Source organism: Hyperolius riggenbachi, chromosome 1, assembly GCF_040937935.1.
Source record: "Hyperolius riggenbachi isolate aHypRig1 chromosome 1, aHypRig1.pri, whole genome shotgun sequence".
Classification (NCBI taxonomy): domain Eukaryota; kingdom Metazoa; phylum Chordata; class Amphibia; order Anura; family Hyperoliidae; genus Hyperolius; species Hyperolius riggenbachi.
The window spans coordinates 596,302,388-596,327,146 of NC_090646.1; the positions used below are offsets into that span (position 1 = coordinate 596,302,388).

At 44.3% G+C, this 24,759-nt stretch overlaps 1 protein-coding gene and 1 long non-coding RNA gene across 8 annotated transcripts in view; one reads left to right on the forward strand and one right to left on the reverse strand.

Annotated features, from left to right (window-relative positions):
• Positions 1-3,521, reverse strand: part of LOC137558806 (uncharacterized) — a 27,957-nt gene extending 24,436 nt beyond the window's left edge. The window contains exon 1 of the long non-coding RNA XR_011029727.1: positions 3,472-3,521. This is a non-coding gene — a long non-coding RNA (uncharacterized lncRNA). The remainder of the gene's footprint in view (positions 1-3,471) is intronic.
• ARL15 (ADP ribosylation factor like GTPase 15) overlaps positions 1-24,759 on the forward strand; it is a 372,284-nt gene that overhangs the window by 214,542 nt on the left and 132,983 nt on the right. The window contains exon 5 of one of the 7 annotated variants that reach the window (XM_068271765.1): positions 19,136-19,185. The exons of 3 other annotated variants lie outside the window; for them this stretch is intronic. In XM_068271765.1, coding sequence (XP_068127866.1) covers positions 19,136-19,159 — 24 coding nt within the window. In that variant the 3' untranslated portion in view covers positions 19,160-19,185. Of the gene's footprint in view, positions 1-3,135; positions 3,696-10,508; positions 10,567-19,135; positions 19,186-24,759 lie in introns of those variants that run through there. 3 more of the 7 variants (XM_068271764.1, XM_068271768.1, XM_068271769.1) reach the window with 3 other exon arrangements.

Genomic DNA, 24,759 nt, shown 5'->3' on the forward strand with positions numbered 1-24,759 from the left:
AACATCAGTATTAAAAAGCTCACGCGTATCGGAGCATGGAATGGCTCCTTAATCATAGCTTGGCCATACACTGGTCGATTTATTTTTTTCTTAAAGGGATACTGTAGGGAGGTCGGGGGAAAATGAGCTGAACTTACCCGGGGCTTCTAATGGTCCCCCGCAGACATCCTGTGTTGGCGCAGCCACTCCCCAATGCTCCGGCCCCGCCTCCAGTTCACTTCTGGAATTTCTGACTTTAAAGTCAGAAAACCACTGCGCCTGCGTTGCCGTGTCCTCGCTCCCGCTGATGTCACCAGGAGTGTACTGCGCAGACACAGACCATACTGGGCCTGCGCTGTGCGCTCTTGATGACATCAGCGGGATCGAGGACACGGCAACGCAGGCGCAGTGGTTTTCTGCCTTTAAAGTCAGAAATTCCAGAAGTGAACCGGAGGCGGGGCTGGAGCATTGGGGAGTGGCTGCGCCAACACAGGATGTCTGCGGGGGACCATTAGAAGCCCCGGGTAAGTTCAGCTCATTTTCCCCCAACCCCCCTATAGTATCCCTTTAATATCGGGCAAATTTGACAATTTTGACCTGCTAGAAATCGTTGCTGTAAACTATTCCCGATCAACTTTCAGCCAAAATCAATTGTGGATAATGGCAGATGGATGTTTTTTTCGATCGGCAGTGGCTCAGGAGCAAGTCGCTAGCCGCATTGGATTTCCTGATGAGCGAAGCAACAATGAAGCTTATGCTCACCTGTCCACGGGTACTTTTTCCTGTGTGTTTTCTTCACCGTTGAGGCTCCTCTTCACTACCAAGACGCTTGTCACATCACAAACTAGAGGCCTCTAATGGTTATGTAAGGTATGTGCCATGGTGCCACCAGTGTTGGGCCTTTAGTGTTTAGTCTCGGTACAAACGGCACCCTGGGAATGAAGAGACGGGGTAGACACGGGAGGAAGCACTGGCGGGCAGGTGAGAGTATTTTTTTGCCCCTACACTCTGCACGGCCTGGAAGGTGCATCGGAGGACAAAGATGGGTAGACCCGGAATGCCATGCGCACAGATTTTCAATCAATTTCATGTTGAAAAAACTATTGAAAATGTATAGATCCCTCTCTGATCAGATAATGATCTAAGAGGGATCTATCTATCTGTTGGCTACATCGACCAGTGTATGGTGAGAGTTTTGGGATAGTGCTTAGATTGAGCCAACAAGAAGTTGATGGAGGGTGCTAGGCTCTTGGGAAAAGAAGATATAAACGATAATCAATGATTATATAGGGGTAGCCAACAAACCCTAGTGTAAGCACTGCTACAACCCAGAGGCAGCTCCTAAACTAACCAGCTTTGAACCCAACTTGTACTGTAAGGCCTCTTGCACACTGCACACGATTCCGATTCAGATTCCGCTTTTTAATCAGTTTTTACATCCAATTCAGATTCTGATTTGCAGTTTGCTCCCTGCACACTGCAAATCGGAATCTGAATCGGATGTAAAAACTGATTAAAAGCGGAATCTGAATCGGAATCGCGTGCAGTGTGCAAGAGGCCTTCAGGGTTGTCTGGTAGTCACCAGTGACCTGTTACTCTCTGTAATATGAGAAATTGATAATTTGAGCAGAACCTGTCAGTTAATGTGAACATGAACTCAGAACTTCCTCTTTGTGCTAAAAAATAAGCAACCGCATGGTAACCTTTGAACAAAAACATTTCTTTGCTACAGCTTACAGAATAAATATGCAGTGTGTCTTTCTGCTTTCATGGAAGCAGACTCGAGGCCCTTTCACATTGGTGCAGTGCTGGGTGGCGAATTGCTGCACTGCTGCTGTAGCCTGATTGAACTCTATGGGGAAGTTCATACTTCCCACGTTGCGGTACGTTGTGTCGGAAGTCCCTAATCTAACGCTAGCACAGAACTGCGTTACCGCTAAAAAGTAGGTATTGCAGCACGCATGTGCGGAAGTGTATTTTTACAATAAGCTTCTGTGCACTTCCACACACCCAAAGCAGGAATTGACCGCAAGTGCACGTCACTTCCTACTTGGCTTATAACAAGACAGACAGGGAACAACACGTACTAACGCCATGATCCCTAAAGGCCTGTTTCTGGCAGTGCAGTGCGGCGCGCCCGCCATTCTGCGAGGTGTGGGAGGGGAAAACAGGAGGGAAAGAGGCTTCAGCCAATCAGGCTGCATTAGTTAAATCTGAGGGGAATGTAGAGCAGCAAAACAGGACAACCCAGCATGCCCTGCAACTTCCTTTGTGCGTACCAAATTCTGTGTGTATAAAATAAGTCAGGGAAACTGGGGAATGATCATTTATCAACAAGAAAAGTAATAATGATTTTAACTTTTGGATTGCCTGGTTAGCATCCTTATTACTTGTTTACCAGATAAAAATAAAGAATTGATTTTTGATTTTATGCCCGACAGTTACACTTTAATCACTTCATCTCCAAGGGTTTTCCCCCTTTAAGGAAACATAACCCCCTCCCCCTCCCAAAATAAATGAGTTTTACTTACCTGGGGCTCCTACCAGCCCCCTGCAGCCATATTGTGCCCTCGTGGTTACTGCTGCTTCGGTCCCCTGCCGCCAGCTAGTTTCGTTTTTGCCGACACTGAGTCGAGCGGGAACGCGCGGTGGGAAGGGACGTAGTAGCTACATCCCTGCACAGAATTGTGGCATTTTGCAGGGACGTAGTTACTCCTCCTGGGGGAGGGGAAGTGGTTATCCTGTGTTTACAAATAAGCTGAGGCTGCCGACATTCCTGTGCTGACACAGCTGATGGCTCATATTCTAATTGTGATTACTTGCAGCTGAGGGTGAATTAGACAGGCTCTTCACTCTAAACACACACAGGGTGGATTAATCTGTGTTTTCCTTGTGTCCTGTGCAGGTCCGGTCCACTTTAAAGCGGTATCGTCACCATAAAAATCAAATTTCAACAGCAACTGGTCTGAGTGTATTAAGTGATAAAGATGCTAATCCTGCATTCAAAACTTTCAAAACTTTTTCTGATGTTATGATTTGGAGTTATCACATACTTAAGGAGCACTGGCCCTTTAGTAGTCGGTGCCAAAGAATTGCATGCTGGGGGTTCTTTTTATCTATAATGTATTCCTCCTCTTTCCTTTATTTCCCTGCCAGCTGCTTATCTGAAACCTAATCCCCTACTCGTTTGTGTTTACAAGCAAGGCTGAGGCGACTCAGCGATTGGAGAAGACAAGAAAAAAAGTAAATGGAAGAAATGACATCACGAGTTGACCTTAACTGTGGGCAAAGGACATGGCCCCCACCACTAACAGAATTCTCGTCATTTACTATATAACATTCACTGAAATCAAAACATGGACAGTATAATACATGTGTTATGTAAGTAGATCAAGTATGTATCTACTTATATATGTGGTTTTCTTCCCTGGCATAGTGTGGCTGATCCTACTGATTTAAGTATCAGGAAGCAAAGAGAGCACATGAAAGTACCTGTATCTGCCGTCCTTTCTACAGAGGGACCTCTGTCAGGTTGTTGATCTGTAATAACACTATTCTGATCCCTACTTAGATATACTTATAGTATTGCAGCACCACTTCCTGCAGCCAGCTGGAACAGCGCTCAGTCTGAATCCGGGGTGTTTAATACGAGCCTGCCAAGCCCTTATTTAAAAGATAGGAAGTGTTTACTAGAGCCTCACCTTGCCCCATGGCAGCTGCTGAAATGCACATTAGAGCAGCCAAGTGCCACAGGTAGAATTTCTAGACGGTATTTGTAGTTACAGCCAAGATCCTTTACATTCTCTCTTATGCTGATAAATAAACCTGTCACCACTAATTAAGAGGTTTTTTTGTTTTCTTTTTTTTAATTCGGTGGTATTTTCGCAGGTCATCTATACTTAGTGTCACCTGCCTGTTACAAAAGGTTTTATGCTGTTCATACTTGGTGAAATTTGCCTTCTTAACACAGAAGGAACCTTGCATTAATTCAGCTATAAGTGAACATTTGTGGTTACCCACAATGCACCGCTACTGAATATGCAAATTCTCTATTTTCGCCCCTGTAAGCCAGGCAAGCATCCAGAAACGCTGGTGTATAGCAAGCCTATAGCTTTACACCAGCGGTCCTGTAGAAGGCGCAAATTTCACCAAGCATTGCTTATTAGTAGGGGTGCTTTTCGGTCTCTTTTATCCCTTTATACATTCCTAGTGGTTTGGGTCACCCCGAGCTGCTTGGTTACTATGTTGTTCATACCAAACTGTATTTAACTAAAGAAAGCAGCCCATTATATCATTATTATATCTTTAAATCTATGGTATATGTAGTCCTCTTTTGCAGCACTGTGCAAAGTACAATAGAGACTATATAGTGTGTGATGGAGTGCAAACAATATCTGAACAAGAACCTACGTATAATGCATGTATAAATAATGCAAAGTAACACTCAACAATATAAATACATGCATAAATAGTGTCTCTTGGACTAAAAACTTGCTTGGGGAGATTCAATCATTAGTTTTCTGGTCATTGCACTTTTTCAGCCAATATCCTGGTGTGTATACAGCAAACTAAGCCTGTCCTCACTCCCTCCCCCCACCCAACACCCTTACAAATGTCCTGGTCTGACACTAATGAACACATCTGTTGAGGGTTTGCCTAGCCAGCCTGCAAAAAGACACTTGCTCAGGTGCCTAACGGTTATCCCTCCTACCCTCTCCCTTGACTAGTACACTCTGCTTGGCTTTGGCCAGGAAGAGAAGTGTGTCCGTACAGCACTCATGCTTCAACTCAAACTGTTGCCCTAAGGATTGATGCATGATTATTAAGGGCGATAATGTGCAAAAAATTAGAAAATGTAAAATGTGTGTGTGTGTGTGTGTGTATATATGTATGTATGTGTATATATATATATATATATATATATATATATATATATATATATATAAATAATAACTTTTTTTTTTTTCCTGATGGGTTTTGGACTACTCCATCTCCTCATAGTGAAAGGGTTTTTTTTTTTAACTAGCTGATGACCCGGTGTTGCCCGGGTATGTATTTGGCTGGTGTTGGCTCCATCCACTTTTCCTAACCCTAACACACAAACATTTAGCGACCAAGTTTGTGAGCTTTGAGGTCTTTGGCATCAATAATTTGTATATTCCCATAGAAATCAAACAAATCAGATAGGCTATTTGTGGCTCCGCCCCTCTCCAGCATTTGAACCTCAGTCAACCAATGACCAACTGTAGCAGGTTTGAGACATCTGTTATTAACGGTGTAAAAATGGCAGCTATTTAAATATTCCCCTTGAAAATCAACAAATGAATTTTGATAGGCTATTATAGGCTCCACCCACTTCCCTGAATAGGAATCAATCACCCGGTGATCATCTGGGCAAAGTTTGAGAACCCTGCCATTAACGTGTAAGAATGGCTTCAGTTTATATTTTCCCAGTAAAATTGTTTTTTGGCTCCGCCCAATTGTTTGTAACCTGGACACACAGCCTTTTCTGAATTTGAACCCCAGTGACCCAATGACCAACTGTACCAGGTTTGAGACTTGTGCCATTAACAGTGCAAGAATGGCAGCAATTTCAATATTCCCCTTGAAAAACAACGGGTGAATTTTGATTAGCTTTTTTTAGGCTCAACCCACTTTTCTGAATATTAATCCCAGTCACCCAGTAGCCAACTGTAAAGTTTGAGAACCCTGCCATTAATAGTGAAGAAGGGCTGCAGTTTACATTTTCCCAGGGAAATCTGTTTTTGACTCCTCACACTTTTTGTAATCTTGACACACAATGACTAAGTTTTGAGCCTTCGGGTTCCTGGCATCAAAATTGTGTGAATGTAAGCATCTTATCCAGCAAAGAAATATGATTGGCTGTTTGAACCCCAGTCACTTAATGACCGACTGTAGCAGGTTTGAGGCCATATTCCCCTTGAAGTTTCAGCAGTTTCAATATTCCCCTTGAAAGTCAACAGGTGAATTGTGATTGGCTGTTGTAGGCTCCACCCACTTTTCTGAATATTAATTCAAGTCACCTAGTGACCAACTGTGTCAAGTTTGAGAACCCTGCCATTAACAGAGTAAGAATGGCTGCAGTTTATATTTTCCCATGCAAAAAGTTAGTTGTTTTTGACTCCGCCCTCTATTTCTAACATACAGTCACTCAATGATCAAGTTTATGAGCTTTGGGGTCCTTGGCATCAATAAGTTGCAAATAATCCCCTTGAAAATCAATCAATCCCAGCCACTCAGTGACCAACTGTGCCAAGTTTGAGAACACTGCCACTTACAGTGTAAGAATGGTTGCAGTTCATATTTTCCTATGTAAAAAAAATGTAGTTGTTTGCGCCGCCCACTTTTTCTAACCTTGACATACAATTATTCAATTACCAAGTTTATGACCTTTGGGGTCCTTGGCTGTTTGTGGCTCTGTCCCCTTTCTGAATTTGAACCCCAGTTACCCAGTGACCAACTGTACCAGGTTTGAGGCACCTGCTATTAACAGTGTAGGAATGACAGCAATTTAAATATTTCCCTTGAAAATCAACAGGTGAATTTTGATTGGCTGTTGTAGGCTCCACCTATTTTCCTGACTATTAATTCCAGTCAACCAGTGACCAACTGTGCAAAGTTTGAAAACCCTGCCAGAAGAATGGCTGCAGTTTATATTTTCCCAGTGAAATTTTTTTTTGGCTCCACCCACTTTTTGTAACATTGACACACAGTTACTCAATGACCAAGTCTGTGAGCTTTCAGGTTCCTAGCATCAAAACTGTGTGAATGGAAGCATTTTATCCAACAAGGAAATCTGATTGGCTGTTTGTGGCCCCACCCCTTTAGTGAATTTGGACCCCAGTCACCCAATGACAGACTGTAGCAAGTTTGAAGCCGCTGCCATTAAAAGTGTAAGAATGGCTACAGTTTAAATATTACCCTTAAAAATCAATAGGTTAATTTTAATTGGCTGTTGTAGGCTCCACCCACTTTCCTGAATCTTAATCTCATTAACCCAAAGACCAAGTGTGCCAAGTTTGAGAACCCTGCGATTAACAGTCTAAGAACGGCTGCAGTTTACAGTTTCCCATTAAAAATGAATGGCTGAAATTTGATTGGCTGTTTTATACTCCGCCCACTTTTCCTGGATTTGTAACCTCGGTCACCAAGTGACCAACTGTGCCAAGTTTGGGGGCACTGGCTTGATTACTGTGAGAATTGCAGCCTTTTCCATTGACATAAATGGGTGAAATCTGATTTGCTGTTTGTAGCTCCGCCCAGGAGTGCAGGGGGGACGCGAGATCCCCAGATCATCCCAGGTAGTAAGGGATCTGTATACCAAGTTTCGTTCAAACCGGTCAAGCCGTTTTCGAGTGATTGCGGCACATACTCGTACACACGCACACACATACGATAGATAGATAGATAGATAGATAGATAGATAGATAGATAGATAGATAGATAGATAGATAGATAGCACTTACTGAACAGCAGTTGCTCTGTCGGGCTGGCTGGTATCTTTGTATGGATCCCTTTGTACAGAATAAAGGAAATACTTAGAATCCCACATGAAGAGCTAGACTAGTCCAAAACCTTTAAGATTTTTACTACCTGTTGTAAGCAACAGCAGCCTAGGAGAAAAGTAACTTACAGTTCATTTTACTCTGGGAGCAATGAACTTATAAGAATATGAACACGAAATGTAACACTTTTTGGGATAGTGGTCTTTTAAAACTATACACTCGCCTAAAGGATTATTAGGAACACCATACTAATACCGTGTTTGACCACCTTTCGCCTTCAGAACTGCCTTAATTCTATGTGGCATTGATTCAACAAGGTGCTGAAAGCATTCTTTAGAAATGTTGGCCCATATTGATAGGATAGCCTCTTACAGTTGATGGAGATCTGTGGGATGCACATCCAGGGCATGAAGCTCCTGTTCAATCACATCCCAAATATGTTTATTGGGTTGAGATTTGGTGACTGTGGGGGACATTTTAGTACAGTGAACTCATGGTCATGTTCAAGAAACCAATTTAAAATGATTCAAGCCTTGTGACATGGTGCATTATCCTGCTGGAAGTAGCCATCAGAGGATGGGTACATGGTGGTCATGAAAGGATGGACATGGTCAGAAACAATGCTCAGGTAGCCCGTGGCATTTAGACGATGCCCAATTGGCACTATGGGGCCTAAAGTGTGCCAAGAAAATATCTCCCACACCATTACACCACCACCACCACCAGCCTGCTCAGTGGGAACAAGGCATGATGGATCCATGTTCTCATTCTGTTTACGCTACATTCTGACTCTCTCGAGACTCCTCAGACCAGGCAACATTTTTCCAGTCTTCAACTGTCCAATTTTGGTGAGCTTGTGCAAATTGTAGCCTCTTTTTCCTAGTTGTAGTGGAGATGAGTGGTACCCCGTGGGGTCTTCTGCTGTTGTAGCCCATCTGCCTCAAGGCTGTGCGTGTTTTGGCTTCACAAATGCTTTGCTGCATACCTCGGTTGTAACGAGTGGTTATTTCAGTCAATGGTGCTCTTCTATCAGCTTGAATCAGTTGGCCCATTCTCCTCTGACCTCTAGCATCAACAAGGCATTTTCGCCCACAGGACTGCCGCATACTGGATGTTTTTCCCTTTTCACACCATTCTTTGTAAACGCTAGAAATGGTTGTGTGTGAAAATCCCAGTAACTGAGCAGATTTTGAAATACTCGGACCGGTCCGTTTGGCACCAACAACCATGCCACGCTCAAAATTGCTTAAATCGCCTTTCTTTACCATTCTGACATTGTTTGGAGGTCAGTAGATTGTTTTAACCAGGACCACACCCCTAAATGCACTGAAGCAACTGCCATGCGGTTGGTTGATTAGATAGCTGCATTAATGAGAAATTGAACAGGTGTTCCTAATAATCCTTTAGGTGAGTGTATATTGCTGTATGTTGCTATGTGACCTCTCCCTCCCAGTGATGATTAGCCTAGGCTATAATGTCATGCAGCCTTCTCCCTCAGGGTACTTTGGAAGATCAGGTGATTTTCCTGTACACTTTACAGATGCAAAGAAAGAAAAATCCACAGTGATTCACCTTGCCAGCAGTAAAGATGCCGGTGCCTCTGATAACTTTAGTGCCAGAGGAAACCTATAAGAAACTCGAGGAAAACTGACAAACACCATGCAGATGTGTCTTGGCCCAGATTTGAACAGGTGCCCTAGTGCTGCAAGCTGCTAGTGCTATTCACTAATCCTCCATGTTGCCCACATTCTGGTGTTTCCAGTCTACACTGTTGGGGTGGATAGCATCAGCCCCCCCACCCATAGCAGAAGAAAGCACGCCTGTAAGAGATCACTGCACACTGGTGACATATCGTGGCCGATATGCCTTTAGGAGCAGCTTGGTCCGGGACATAGACAATTTCTTGGCACTCAAAAACTTAGTGTCACATGTGAACAGCGCTACTTATCTCGCAGCTCCCTGGAACAAGTCTTATCAGTGGGGCGCAGGTCTTACAGGCGATTAAGTGCTTTCTGTACATTTGAGGAATTCATATTTTAATAAATGTTTATATTATTAATGACAGATTGCTAAATTGGCTTAAACACTTGGCTGCGTCCGTGCCAAAAATAATCTTGATGTACATAATTTATCTGTCTGCCATATGTGTGCTGACATGTTCCCCTGCTGTCATCTGTCTGATCTGTGTGGTTAAAGGCTGCTTCAGCACGGCATAAACACAGGCAGCTCTTCACAACACATGTGTGACTGATGCTGCTGCTCTGAGTAGGTTTTCAGTAATATCGCTGGCTTCTAGTGTTGATTGGAACAGAACTACCTGGATTTAATGTGGACCTGCATCCACCGCAAGTCATTTCAGTTCAACACTTACTGTACTTATGCACCAGGTACAAAGTGCATCATACCACTAGGGGCTGGATAGTGTACTGTTTAAGGGCTCTGCCACTGACAGGAAACCATGGTTCATATCTCGGCTCTTGCTGTTCAGTAAGCCAGAATCTATTCAGTGAGGAGATCTTGGGCTAGACTCCCTAACACTGCTACTGTCTACTGAGCGCCGCCTAGTGGCTGCAGCTTTGCCTCTTTGAGTCCGCCAGGAGAAAAGCGCGATGTAAATGTTCAGCGTCTTGTCTGTCGCGCCTTGTCACTAAATTAGATCTTGTAACTATGATGTCCAGAAACAGAGATCTGGCCATTGCAGCCTATATATTGCATTTTTTATTATTCGTTGTAATTTTATTATTTTTCTTATCCTTTCTGGTGTTCAATTCATGCTGGATTTTTGTGCAAATTGTTGTTCAATTAATTTTCATATCATTGCCTGTAACTGACTAAAATGTGTCAAACCTGGGTCATGTGCATTTTGGGTAAAATAAGTTTCAAACACAAAAATCATGTAAAAAATAAATTTAACGTTCCCTTTCTGCCAGGCCACAATTTCTTCAGGTTTTTTGGTAGCAAATGTGCATTTTTTTGCATTCAAATTTGAATATTTACATCCAGGTTTCCAGAGCATGCAACCATTTTATGTGAAAAGCAGAACCCTGCCTTAGAACTGCTGGACGAGCTTGAAGGAGACAAAAGGAGACCGAGATCCCAATATAGTATAGTATCTCATTGACTAGTGTTCAGGTCTACTACAAAGCAATGGTTATACTCACAAACGTGGGTCGCCACGTTTGTGGAGCTTTTAATAAAAAGTTACTTTATATTGTGAGTAACGTCCCATTGTCTGTTTTTTTCTTTCCATGAGGGAGGTGAGTCCACCAGCTTCTCCCCTTTTAAACAGCTTTTAATCGTTTTTACTCTATTTGGCGCCTCTGTGATACTACTCTAGAAATTGCTGGACGAGCTTGTTCATACTGGCAGAGAGGTTAAAGGATACCAGATGTAAAAAAAATCCTAATATGCAGAGGGTAGGGGAGTAAGTGCTAATACTTACCGCTCCTTCCGTTCCGCTCAGTCAGACGCTGTTCTCCTATAATCCTTCCCGGTCTTCTTGGCAAATCAGACGACTCTCCTGACTTGTCTTCCAGACATACCGCGCAAGCGCAGTATGTCCTTTCATGGCCACGCATAATGACGTAGCAGTCTTCTACGTCTGTTCTTGCCCCGACCCCAATTGAATCAGATCTGCAAGGAATCAAATGAGAACGTCGATGAGTGTATGGCCACCTTAACATTTATTTTCTCCACATTTGTATTTGTATAGAACTGTATTCGCACATAACTCTCTACAAAGTATCTTCTTCATCTCATGTATTCATTATTTAGAAGACACTCAAAACCTTTTCATGTACTGTTTAAGGGCTCGTTTCCACTAGTGCGGTGCGAATCGCTGGGATTCCACTGCTGACTAAATCGCATGCGGATGCGATTCCGCGTGCGTTTTGCCGCAATTTCGCATGCGATTTCGCATAGGCAGGGTATATGCGAATTTAACCATGTCACTGCCTGGTTCAATTTACATTAGTTTTCATGCGAAATCGCGGCAAAAAACGCATGTGCGTTTTCCCTATCAAATACATAGCCTGCGAATCGCCTGCATTCCTCACACAGGCGAATTCTGCAGGCTCTACCGTGCAGAAAAATCCTGCACAGAAAAACGCTGGAAAAAACTGACAAGTGGAAACAGGGCCATCCACTTGTATTGGCTGTGCGAATCCGCATGCAGACAACGCATGCGGATTCGCTCTAGTGGAAACAGGCCCTAATACGTGTACAGCAGGGGTGCCCAATAGGTCGATCGCGATCTACCGGTAGATCGCGACCGCCTGATCGGTAGATCGCGGCCTCTTGTCCGCGTCCCATTGAATTTAGCAGCCAGCAGCAGCTGTATAATGCAGTTTCTGCTGCTGGCCGCTGATCGTGAAGCCTATCTGGAGGAGAGAGCTTGGCCAATCAGGGGAGGGGAGGAAAGGGACTCAGCCAATCAGGGGAGGAGAGGCGCGCAGCCAATCGGGAGGAGAGGCGCGCAGCCAATCGGGAGGAGAGGCGCACAGCCAATCGGGAGGAGAGGCGCACAGCCAATCGGGAGGAGAGGCGGAAAACTTCCGAGTTCCGACACCACTCACGCTGCCCACCGGAGCCTCCCTCAGCCGCGGCTGAGGAATTGAAGGCCTGGACGCCACCGCGGGAAGACACCCGGGGAAGACACCGGCCCTATACTGAAGGGACCTATACCCGGCTAACCTATACTGAAGGGACCAATAGCCAGCTAACCTATACTGAAGGGACCAATAGCCAGCTAACCTATACTGAAGGGACCAATAGCCAGCTAACCTATACTGAAGGGACCTATACCCAGCTAACCTATACTGAAGGGACCTATACCCAGCTAACCTATACTGAAGGGACCTATACCCAGCTAACCTATACTGAAGGGACCTATACCCGGCTAACCTATACTGAAGGGACCAATAGCCAGCTAACCTATACTGAAGGGACCTATACCCAGCTAACCTATACTGAAGGGACCTATACCCAGCTAACCTATACTGAAGGGACCTATACCCAGCTAACCTATACTGAAGGGACCTATACCCAGCTAACCTATACTGAAGGGACCTATACCCAGCTAACCTATACTGAAGGGACCTATACCTAACTACATTTCCGGGAGGGGGGGGGGAGAGGATGGGTGCATTTGAAGCATCGGTAGATCTCCTGGCCTCGGCGAATTTTAAAGTAGCTCGCGAGCCGAAAAAGTGTGGGCACCTCTGATGTACAGTATATGTAATCAGCTGTTTACGGTAAAGTTAAAAGCGTGCATTCTAAGTATGAATAAAGCAGACGGATTGGGTTCTTCTTGGGGTGGTTCAGATATCAGGTGCTGCTGCTGTCTTGCATTACTATAGTGGTGAAACAAAGATAGATTAGTGTTTTGTTACATTACATTAGGGGGAGGCTAGCAAGGCTTCCTAAAGGTTTTATGTTTGCACATTATTGTTGCGCAACCACTTTGCATAAATGGCTGAGCTAGGGCCACGCGAGTATGAGTCCAGAAAACATGCTTTGGTACTGCAGAATCTATGGAGCTCTGTGCATTGACCTCTGGTCATCAAAATAGGACATTATTGCTTTCCATGTGACCAGGCTGGTATTCCATAGCTTGCTATTATTATAATGGAATTTATAATCCACAGTATGAGTAGCTTCTGTTTCTTTGTCCGACACGAATATCTGCCGTTTCTTTTTCTGAAAATATCAGGGTTTGAGAAATGCTACACTACGGATTAATTTTGCATCTTATAACTTGTGTACACTACTTTTCTGCATTGCCAATGAGACGTCCTATGAATTTACTGAAAGCAAAAAGAACAATAGCAGTCCGATGAAAGATGGGCAGCGGAAAGTTTCCTTAAGTCTGCTGAAACATTGTAGATGTGATTTTGGGACACATTTTTAGGAATCAAAATAGAATTTGTATTTGGTTACCTGGACAATGTCTATATACTTATATAAGTGTCTCTTTAACACCCAACTCCTAGATACAGTGGCCTGCAAAAGTATTCGGCCCCCTTGAAGTTTTCCCTTTTGGTCATATTACTGCCACAAACATGAATCAATTTTATTGGAATTCCACGTGAAAGACCAATACAAAGTGGTGTACACGTGAGAAGTGGAACGAAAATCATACATGATTCCAAACATTTTTACAAAACAATAACTGCAAAGTGGGGTGTGCGTAATTATTCAGCCCCCTTTGGTCTGAGTGCAGTCAGTTGCCCATAGACATTGTCTGATGAGTGCTAATGACTAAATAGAGTGCACCTGAGTGTAATCTAATGTCAATACAAATACAGCTGCTCTGTGACGGCCTCAGAGGTTGTCTAAGAGAATATTGGGAGCAACAACACCATGATGTCCAAAGAACACACCAGACAGGTCAGGTATAAAGTTATTGAGAAATTGAAAGCAGGCTTAGGCTACAAAAAGATTTCTAAAGCCTTGAACATCCCACAGAGCACTGTTCAAGCGATCATTCAGAAATGGTAGTATGGCACAACTGTAAACCTACCAAGACAAGGCCGTCCACCTAAAAACGCAGGCCGAACAAGGAGAGCGCTAATCAGAAATACAGTCAAGAGGCCCATAGTGACTCTGGACGAGCTGCAGAGATCTTCAGCTCAGGTGGGGGAATCTGTCCATAGGATAACTATTATTCGTGCACTGCACAAAGTTGGCTCTTATGGAAGAGTGACAAGAAGAAAGCCATTGTTAACAGAAAAGCATAAGAAGTCCTGTTTGCAGTTTGCCACAAGCCATGTGGGGGACACAGCAAACATGTGGAAGAAGGTGCTCTGGTCGGGTGAGACCAAAATGGAACTTTTTGGCCAAAATGCAAAACGCTATGTGTGGCAGAAAACTAACACTGCACATCACTCTGAACACACCATCCCCACTGTCAAATATGGTGGTGGCAGCATCATGCTCTGGGGTTGCTTCTCTTCAGCAGGGACAGGGAAGCTGGTCAAAGTTGATGGGAAGATGGATGGAGCCAAATACAGGGCAATCTTGGAAGAAAACCTCTTGGAGTCTGAAAGGACTTGAGACTGGGGCAGAGGTTCACCTTCCAGCAGGACAACGACTCTAACGATAAAGCCAGGGCAACAATGGAATGGTTTAAAACAAAACATACCCATGTGTTAGAATGGCCCAGTCAAAGTCCAGATCTAAATCCAAACGAGAATCTGTGGCAATATCTGAAAACTGCTGTTCACAAACGCTGTCCATCTGATCTGACTGAGCTGGAGCTATTTTGCAAAGAAGAATGGGCAAGGATTTCAGTCTCTAGATGTGCAAAGCTGGTAGAGACATACCCTAAAAGACTGGCAGTTGTAATTGCAGCAAAAAGGTGGTTCTACAAAGTATTGACTCAGGGGGCTGAATAATTACACACACCCCACTTTGCAGTTATTGATTTGTAAAAAAATGTTTGGAATCATGTATGATTTTCGTTCCACTTCTCACATGTACACCACTTTGTATTGGTCTTTCACGTGGAATTCAATAAAATTGATTCATGTTTGTGGCAGTAATATGACAAAATGTGGAAAACTTCAAGGGGGCCAAATACTTTTGCAAGCCACTGTATTGCAGGAATGGTTATGGACCTCTGTTGGATATTTACCACCTTCTGTGTCTCCCTAGGTGACCCCTTGCCTAATTTCCTCTCAGACCTCTGTGCATCTGTGAAAAAGGATCAGGCGAGGTTGTGCTGAGGCAAGAGAACCCCCACAGGAAGAGAGTAAGAGGGACTGGATCACCAATTAAAGGCTTGGTGGCATGGTGATCCAGTCTCTCCTCCTCTCCTCTTGCACGTCAGCACTTTTCCTTACTGGGGGTCCCCTTTCTTAGCACTACCATGCGTAATCCTTTTTGATTGTTTGTTGGCTCTAATCTTAATCCGTAAAGTATCCTCGGAAGCACTCAGGAACAGGAGTGCTTGCGAAGTCTACCTATGATCCTCAAAGCCGTGTTTGACCAGTTGGTCACATACCTGTAACGGGAGTGACAGCGCTGGAATAAGGCGACCAAGCAAGGACCTGGAAGACTCTATAGCAGTGATGGCTAACCTTTCAGAGGCCGAGTGCCCAAATTGCGACCTAACATCGACTTATTTATCTCCGAGTGCCAATGGGGGGGGGGTGTTTGCGCCAAAAAATGGGCATGGCCATGATATTGTATGGGCGGAGAAAGGTTAGATAAACTGGGTTTATTTAGTCTAGAGAAAAGACGCCTTAGAGGGGATCTAATTAACATGTATAAATACATCAGAGGGCAATATAATACTATTGGCGGATGAGCTTTTTGTCCCTAGGCCTTCTCAAAGGACTAGAGGACATGATCTGCGCATGGAGGAAAAACGTTTTAGCCATTTATTTAGGAAAGGGTTCTTTACAGTTAGAGTGATTAACCACCCTGGCGTTCTGATAAGATCGCCAGGGCGGCTGCGGGAGGGTTTTTTTAAAATAAAAAAAAAACTATTCCATGCAAAAGCCCACTAGAGGGCGCTCCGGATGCGTTCTTCTGATCGCCTCCGGCGGCCAGAAGTAACACGGAAGGCCGCAATGAGCGGCCTTCCGTGTTTCGCTTACCTCGTCGCCATGGCGACGAGCAGAGTGACGTCATGGACGTCAGCCGACGTCCTGACGTCAGCCGCCTCCGATCCAGCCCTTAGCGCTGGCCGGAACTGTTTGTTCCGGCTACGCTGGGCTCGGGCGGCTGGGGGGACCCTCTTTCGCCGCTGCACGCGGCGGATCGCCGCGCTGCGGCGGCGATCAGGTAGCACACGCGGCTGGCAAAGTGCCGGCTGCGTGTGCTGCTTTTTATTTCATTAAAATCGGCCCAGCAGGGCCTGAGCGGCGACCTCCGGCAGTGTTGGACGAGCTGAGCTTGTCCAGACCGCTCAGGTGGTTAAGATGTGGAATGCATTGCCACAGGAAGTCGTTATGGCAAACTCTATACCTGCATTTAAAGGGGGCTTAGATGCTTTCCTTGCGTTGAAAGACATCCATGGCTACAATTGCTAGGTAATGCCTAATGATGTTGATCCAGGGATTTTATCTGATTGCCATCTGGAGTCGGGAAGGAATCTTTCCCTTTAGGGGCTAATTGGACCATGCCTTGTAAGGGTTTTTTCGCCTTCCTCTGGATCAACAGGGATATGTGAGGGAGCAGGCTGGTGTTGTACTTTATACTGGTTGAACTCGATGGACGTATGTCTTTTTTCAACCAAAATAACTATGTAACTATGTAACGTAATGATGTAACAGCGAGGCATAAGAAAGCAGTGTTTCCGCCATGATGTGGTGAAACGAGGATTCGCATCATGGGTGTGCAGAAACTATGATGCTATTTATACCCGCCGTAACCCCAAAGCAGCAAATATAGCCAACTATGACCATTAAGGGCTCATTCACACTATGTGCTGCGCTGTCAGTTTTGACGCAACGCACTTAATGTAAGATTCATATGGTAACATGAAAGTCAATAGACTTCCATGTTACCATTCACACTACAGGTGTGCGTTTCCATGCGTTACGTTGTAACGCATCTGGGAACATCTTAACGCACAACGCATACGTTTCCACGATTGGTACAGCTGCCGACGTCCACGTTTAGCGCACCACAACTTGCATTTAGTGCGATCACTGTGCGTTGGCAGCGCATGCATGAAATCGCATTCGTGCATATGTTCTGTAGTGTGAATTAGCCCTTAATAATGCAGCAACAGTTACCCCAGACACCAGAAAATAAACGCAATGTGTGCAACATTTCAGCAGAAAATCATGCAATGTGGGCCACATTTCACCAGAAAACAAACGCAGTGGGCCACATTTCACCAGAAAACAAACGCAGCGGGCCACATTTCACCAGAAAACAAACGCAGCGGACCACATTTCACCAGAAAACAAACGCAGCGGGCCACATTTCACCAGAAAACAAACGCAGCGGGCCACATTTCACCAGAAAACAAACGCAGCGGGCCACATTTCACCAGAAAACAAACGCAGCGGGCCACATTTCACCAGAAAACAAACGCAGCGGGCCACATTTCACCAGAAAACAAACGCAGCGGGCCACATTTCACCAGAAAACAAACGCAGCGGGCCACATTTCACCAGAAAACAAACGCAGCTGGCCACATTTCACCAGAAAACAAACGCAGCAGGCAGCATTTCACCAGAAAACAAACGCAGCTGGCAGCATTTCACCAGAAAACAAACGCAGCGGGCAGCATTTCACCAGAAAACAAACGCAGCTGGCCACATTTCACCAGAAAACAAACGCAGCTGGCAGCATTTCACCAGAAAACAAACACAGCGGGCCACATTTCACCAGAAAACAAACGCAGCGGGCCACATTTCACCAGAAAACAAACGCAGCGGACCACATTTCACCAGAAAACAAACGCAGCGGGCCACATTTCACCAGAAAACAAACGCAGCGGGCCACATTTCACCAGAAAACAAACGCAGCGGGCCACATTTCACCAGAAAACAAACGCAGCGGGCCACATTTCACCAGAAAACAAACGCAGCGGGCCACATTTCACCAGAAAACAAACGCAGCGGTCCACATTTCACCAGAAAACAAACGCAGCGGGCCACATTTCACCAGAAAACAAACGCAGCTGGCCACATTTCACCAGAAAACAAACGCAGCAGGCAGCATTTCACCAGAAAACAAACGCAGCAGGCAGCATTTCACCAGAAAACAAACGCAGCTGGCAGCATTTCACCAGAAAACAAACGCAGCGGGCAGCATTTCACCAGAAAACAAACGCAGCTGGCAGCATTTCACCAGAAAACAAACGCAGCGGGCAGCATTTCACCAGAAAACAAACGCAGTGGGCCACATTTTACCTGCAAAACAAACACAGTGGTCAGCATTTCACAGGACATAAACACGTGACAAAACATTTTAGCAGAAAACACAGTGGGCCGCATTTCACCTGCAAAAAAAGTAATGTATGTACTCACCTGACAGAAGTCTTCTCTCTCGGCTGGGCTCTGTCTCGCATCTTCCCCGGATCTTCTGCAGTCTCCCGCGCTGCCGCTGACAGGCAGAGTGCAGGGCTACGGGAAGATGGCGCCCGAAGCCCTGTACTGGTGACACAAATAGTCTCCAGTACAGGGCTTCGGCAGCCATCTTGCCGTAGCCCTGGTCTGCCTCCCGGGAGACTGCTGGGCTGTGGGCTATGAACTGGCGCGGCGGCGTCTAGTAGACGCTGCGGCCAGTTCATAAGCAGCGGTGGCGTGCCAGCAAATTAGGTTCGCCACCGCTGCACTATAGGATCCAGAGCCTTCCCTCTTCATACGGGAGTATCAAACTTTTTTTTTGTTTGTTTGCTTCAGTATCACTTTAAACTGTTATTTTCTTTGCCAGCTGATTCCAGCAGTCAGTTGTGCCAGATCAGAGCACATTCCCTCTCACTTTCTTTCTGTGCCACTTATAATATAGGTAATAGAAAGCTAAGCAGGGGTTTTACAGCTTCATAACAGTAATTTATTTTATTGTGCTTGTGATGATGGAGGAGAAAGAGAGGTTTTTGTGTATAGCCTTGGCTTTGTCTCTTTTTTTTAAGATTATTAATTAATTTTTATTTTTTTTTATGTTTATAGATGGCGTTTAATGACAGATTATAATAGTCAAGCCGAAATAGAGAAAACACTACATACATGTATAGCAATAAATGGTTTTAATGTTAAGTGTTGACCGATACGAATTACCCAAATAATATAGTTTTGAGATGAAACACTTGGTGAAAAAGAAAATAAAAAGTACAATGAAAGTGTTGTAAATTAGAACATAGAGCAGATGTTTTAGTAAAAGAAACCTTTGCTGAAAAGCAGTGGTGTAAATTGGTATTCCGTTTTCAACAGAAGTGTGGCAAGCAAGAAAAACTATTGCAACAGGAATGGCGTGCAATATTGGGACGAGCGACGAATGAGTTGGAATCTCCAGTGCTGCGCCCCCCCCCCCCAACACCCCCTCCCCCGGTGCCCCGTGCATGAATACTTGTACCTGTCGGTGCCCGCCACTCCTCTGTCCACATACGCGCGTCCCTCGTGCCGGGCTGTATGTTGGCGTATGTGTGACATCACACGTCCCCACTTCACGCAAGTAAAGTGTTCCCACACAGGGCACCAGGGGCATAGTTTACACCCTGGGGGGCAGATGCGGCATCACAAGGCCGATTCCTATGAGATTTCATGCTGAAATCAGTCGGGAATAGGCCTGCCCATACACCAGGCAATAGTTCTCTCTCTCCAATCAGAGAGAGAACTGTCTCTTGGTCGATCTGCCCGCCAATCGTCTGATGTGTGTGCAACCTTTACTGTTATCTCTGTCATTGTCTGAAATATTTATCAAAAGCAATGGTAAGTGAAAGTGAGAGTGAAAGTTTCCCATATACATATACAGACTGCAGTGCCAATCGGAAAAAGAAAAGCTTCATACATGCATGTAAAAAAATGTGTAACTCAATTATTAACACTTCAGAGCACAAGCCATGTACAGACATGCTGTTCAGTTATAGCCCAGCAGTGTGTATTGTACTATAAAGGGATGGCAGGCAGTGCATGATCGGGTGGCATCCTGTTGCGTTGCAGGAAAGAGAATACACTCCTTCATCTCTACAACATGCCTGATTGTTATACAATACCGTGGAGCATCGGTACACATCCCTAAATTCTCGCCCAAGACCTCCCAGAACAACCATCTTAGCCAAGTTTTTTCTGTCATGTTCACAAAGGTGACATCTTCTCCACACCAACTAAAATTAAAGAGGAACTTAAGTCCAATCATTAGCCGATACCCCCTTTCTCATGAGAAATTTGTACCTTTTTTTCTAATAGATCCTCAGGAACATCTGTATGGCTAATATTGGAGTGAAACCCCTCACACAGTGTGACGTCAAAGCCATGGCCTGCAATCATGTAGGCGCCTGTGAAGCTGAAAAATGGTACCCGTCTATTTACAAAACCACTCCCCTACTGATAACCTAATTCAGTAGGGGAAGATGAAATTTGGGCTCCAGCTGTTGCTGGCATCGGAGTTATGCCGTTTATAGCATAATTTGTGCTCTGTCCTCCTGGTGGCACTGTACCCCTATAGTGAGTTCACCTGCTGTCGTCATGACGACAGATAATGATCTCACCGGGGGATGCAGAGTGTTCGACGGCAGAAAGAAGAATGGCTGCCGACGTCTTGATTCCGGGGTAGGTGAGTTGAAACTCCCGAGCGCTATGAGTGTCAGGCTCGGGGTTACCGCTCTGAGCTGCAAATTGCCAACCTTGAGCCTGACTCTGGGTTACCACTAAGGAGCTTAAGTACCATAAAGATGTTAACAGGACTTACATTTTTATTATCAAAGTGTCTACAGAGAATATTCTGCTTATTTTTTGTGTACATGATTGGATATATTCAGTTCATTAGGCTGGTGTGATTTCAGGTTTAGGGGCTGGGGTTGGCAAGGTTGGCTTGGCAAACAGCTTGGAGGACATCGGGGGTTAAATATTTTAGCATATGTAGTATACCCACATGACCTTGGTGCGTGTGCTGCTTTCCAAGAAAAACAACACGTCTCCCACAGGCAATTCCATGATGACGGAATTCCGTTAAAAGGCTATCATTATGTGCTTCAATTTTTGTTGCCCACTTCTAATTTATATTGCTTGTAATTTCCCCTGATAATTTCCACTCAAGCCTGGAGTTGAAGAAGCTGAGGTTTTTTTTTTTTTTTAAGTTTTCTATATTTTAGATAACCTATTGATCGTAGAGCTTAATGTCTTTTATGAGTCATGGATGTACGCAGTTAGATAAATTAAGAAATACCGTCAGCCTGCTTTCCAGTGGTTAATGTTGTGAAGATCGCTCATTGCCCAAGTTCTCAGTTGCAGAGAGTCACCCTAGAGTAGGTGTCATGTGACGTGATGGGCAGCTTATGGAAAGCTAATTGACTCTGATCTTTGTTAATTAGTGCAAAATAAATCTTCTGATAAGGCTTTGAAGGCCTCATCTCAGATAGATGAAAGCCAAGGCTTTCCTTGGTTTCCTTGTTAATTGAGTCCTGTGACCCTAAAACCAGGAATGCCCACCAGTGATGTGATCAGGTTTAGACATTTTTGTCCATTAGGGCTTTAGAGAACATCTCTTCTTATGAATCATGTTAGCCAATCCAACATTTGTCAACACTGCTCTTCACTGGCCAATTACCTCCTATATGAAGTCCGGTGAGTCATATCTCACATCTCCGCTTCATCAGTGACATACATCGGTTTCTGGTTTAATTGTCCATTAAGAATAAAAGTATGATAGACACAGTGTACTACGAGCTTATTCTTAGCAATTATTTTAATGCTTGCACTGAGGAAAAAATAAAACTCTAAAAGTAAACATAAAGGCATTTCCATAAGGAGGATCTAACTGAATTCAGATTTTTTTTTGGGGGGGTTATGCAATTTTATGAATCATTCTTACCACTTTTATAACTTCCTATTTATAAAAGGGGACCATATTTTCGTTAATAAATCTGAGGCTCCATTCACTCCAGTTAAAGAGGATCTTTACTGAAAGATGGTAGTTGGGGGGAAATAAACCAAGATATTGCAAAATGAGAAGTTATAATAAAAAAATAATAAAAAATTATCAAAAAAAAATCATTGATGCTCACCATGGAATTTGTTCATGATGTTTGAGCCACCGTGTGCATGCAGGTCAGCATCTTTACCTCTGTCAGACATAAAAGAAAAGGGTCAGCACTAACTGCCCTATCTACACTCACTAACATTGCTATATCAGAAATGTACTATATCAGGATTCATCATACATTGTATATTCATACAGGCGCATGGATGGGACCTGGGAAATTAGTTTACTAGAACGAAATTCCACTGTATAAAATATACAGGGTGGGCCATTTATATGGATTCACCTTAACCTCCTTAGCGGTAACCCCGTGCTGGACACGGGGTAAGCCGCCGGAGGGTGCCGCTCAGGCCCTGCTGGGCCGATTTTTCATAATTTTTTTTTGCTGGACGCAGCTAGCACTTTGCTAGCTGCGCCAGCACTCTGATCGCCACCGGCCCCCGCCCGATCGCCGCTATCTGATGCGGCGCGCGGCCCCCCCCCACCCAGACCCCGTGCGCTGCCTGGCCAATCAGTGCCAGGCAGCGCCGAGGGGTGGTCCGGGACTCCCAATGACGTCCTGACGTCGGTGACGTCATCCCACCCCGTCATGGCGACGGGGGAAGCCCTCCAGGAAATCCCGTTCTTTGAACGGGATTTCCTGATCGGAGATCGCCTTCGGCGATCGAAGCAGACGGGGGGATGCCGCTACATGATTTAAAAAAAAAAACTGCTGCGCTGCCCCCTGGTGGAATTTTTCATACCGCCAGGGGGGTTATTAACATGGGAATGGTTGGTGATATTAAATTCCTGTTGGTGGTACATTAGTATATGTGAGGGGGGAAACTTTTCAAGATTGGTGGTGACCATGGTGGCCATTTTGAAGTTGGCCATTTTGAATCCAACTTTTTTTTTCAATAGGAAGAGGGTTATGTGACACATCAAACTTATTGGGAATTTCACAAGAAAAACAATGGCTGCTTGGTTTTAACATAACTTTATTCTTTCATGAGTTATTTACAAGTTTCTAACCACTTATAAAATGTGTTCAGTGTGCTGCCCATTATGTTAGATTGTCAATGCAACCCTCTTCTCCCACTCTTCACACACTGTGTTTCCCCCCTCACATATACTAATGTGCCACAAACAGGAAGTTGATATCACCAACCATTCCCATGTTATTAAGGTGTATCCACATAAATGGCCCACCCTGTGTGTGTGTGTGTGTGTGTGTATATATGTATGTATATATATATGTATGTATGTATGTGTATATATATATATAATTTTTTTTTTTCCCATAGAGATAGATTCTGCTACACAGCAGTTAGCAACAGCCGTTGTCTCCCACAATGCAAAGGGTTTCACAGACCGGAAACTTCCATGGCCATGACATCACACTGTGGGAGGAGTTTCGCCTCAATATCAGCCGTTAGAAGTCACACAGATGTCCCTGATAAACTATTAGAGACAAGATAAATATTTCTCGTGGGAGAGTGGGTATCAGCTACTGATTGGGATGAAGTTCAGTCCTGGGTTAAAGTTCCTCTTTAAATGGAGTAAGGGATCGCCAACTATAACCACTACTAATTTATTGATAAAGCAATGGCACATTGACCATATACTTTCATTGCAGTTATTTATCACTACTTTATTAAATGATGATCTATTGCAAGCAAACACCACTGATCCCTGTTGTGGTCTATGGCTGTCTAACATCACCTTTCTGTCTATCGGCCAATTGCCATCTTTGAGGATTCATCATCTGAGGATTGTATAGGTACATAACTAGCAAATTTCTCCCATAGTTTCCAGGTGTGTCCCATTCATACACTTAAACCACTTATAGGTCAAAGCAGAAAAGGAAAAATGAATCTTTGGAATGACTATCTGAACTCTCCTTACAATACAGTGTTTTCAGTGTAGACAATTTTGTATTGACAATCTTTTGAAAGCAAGAAAGGAAAATAGTTTATAAAGACTAACTGTAACGTAACAACTTACGGAAATAGTGTTGTATGAGAAATTCCGGAGTTATCTTTTTCCATTAACACATGCCGGCGGAAATCTGAGTGTAAGCTCCACTGCCAACAATCTTCCCGGCATGAGGTAGGGGGAGGAGCACAAAGATTTGTAGACCTGGGGGAGGGGCTGGCAGGCAGTGCGCAGCTCCACAGATGCTGAAATCTATTGAAAATATGTGCCTAGTGTGTTAAAGGATTTGATCCCTCTTAGATCAGATTTGATCCGAGAGGGATCTTACTGACAGTCGAATCTAGTGGCCATCTATTAGTGTATGGCCTCCTTAAAGTACACTTGAACTGAAAGGGATATGGAGGCTGCCATATGTGTTTTATTTTAAACAATACCAGTTGCCTGGTAATCTTGCTGATCTCTTTGGCTGCAGTAGTGTGTGAAACAAGCTTGTGGCTAATCCAGTCAGACTTTAGTCAGAAACATCTGATGTGCATGCTTCTTCAGTTGTGTGTAGGGCTAAGAGTATTAGAGGCAGAGGATCAGCAGGTCAGCCAGACAATATACATTGTTTAAAAGAAAATACATTGCCAGCCTCCATATCAAAACATTATTTACAGTATATTATATTCAAAAAGCATTT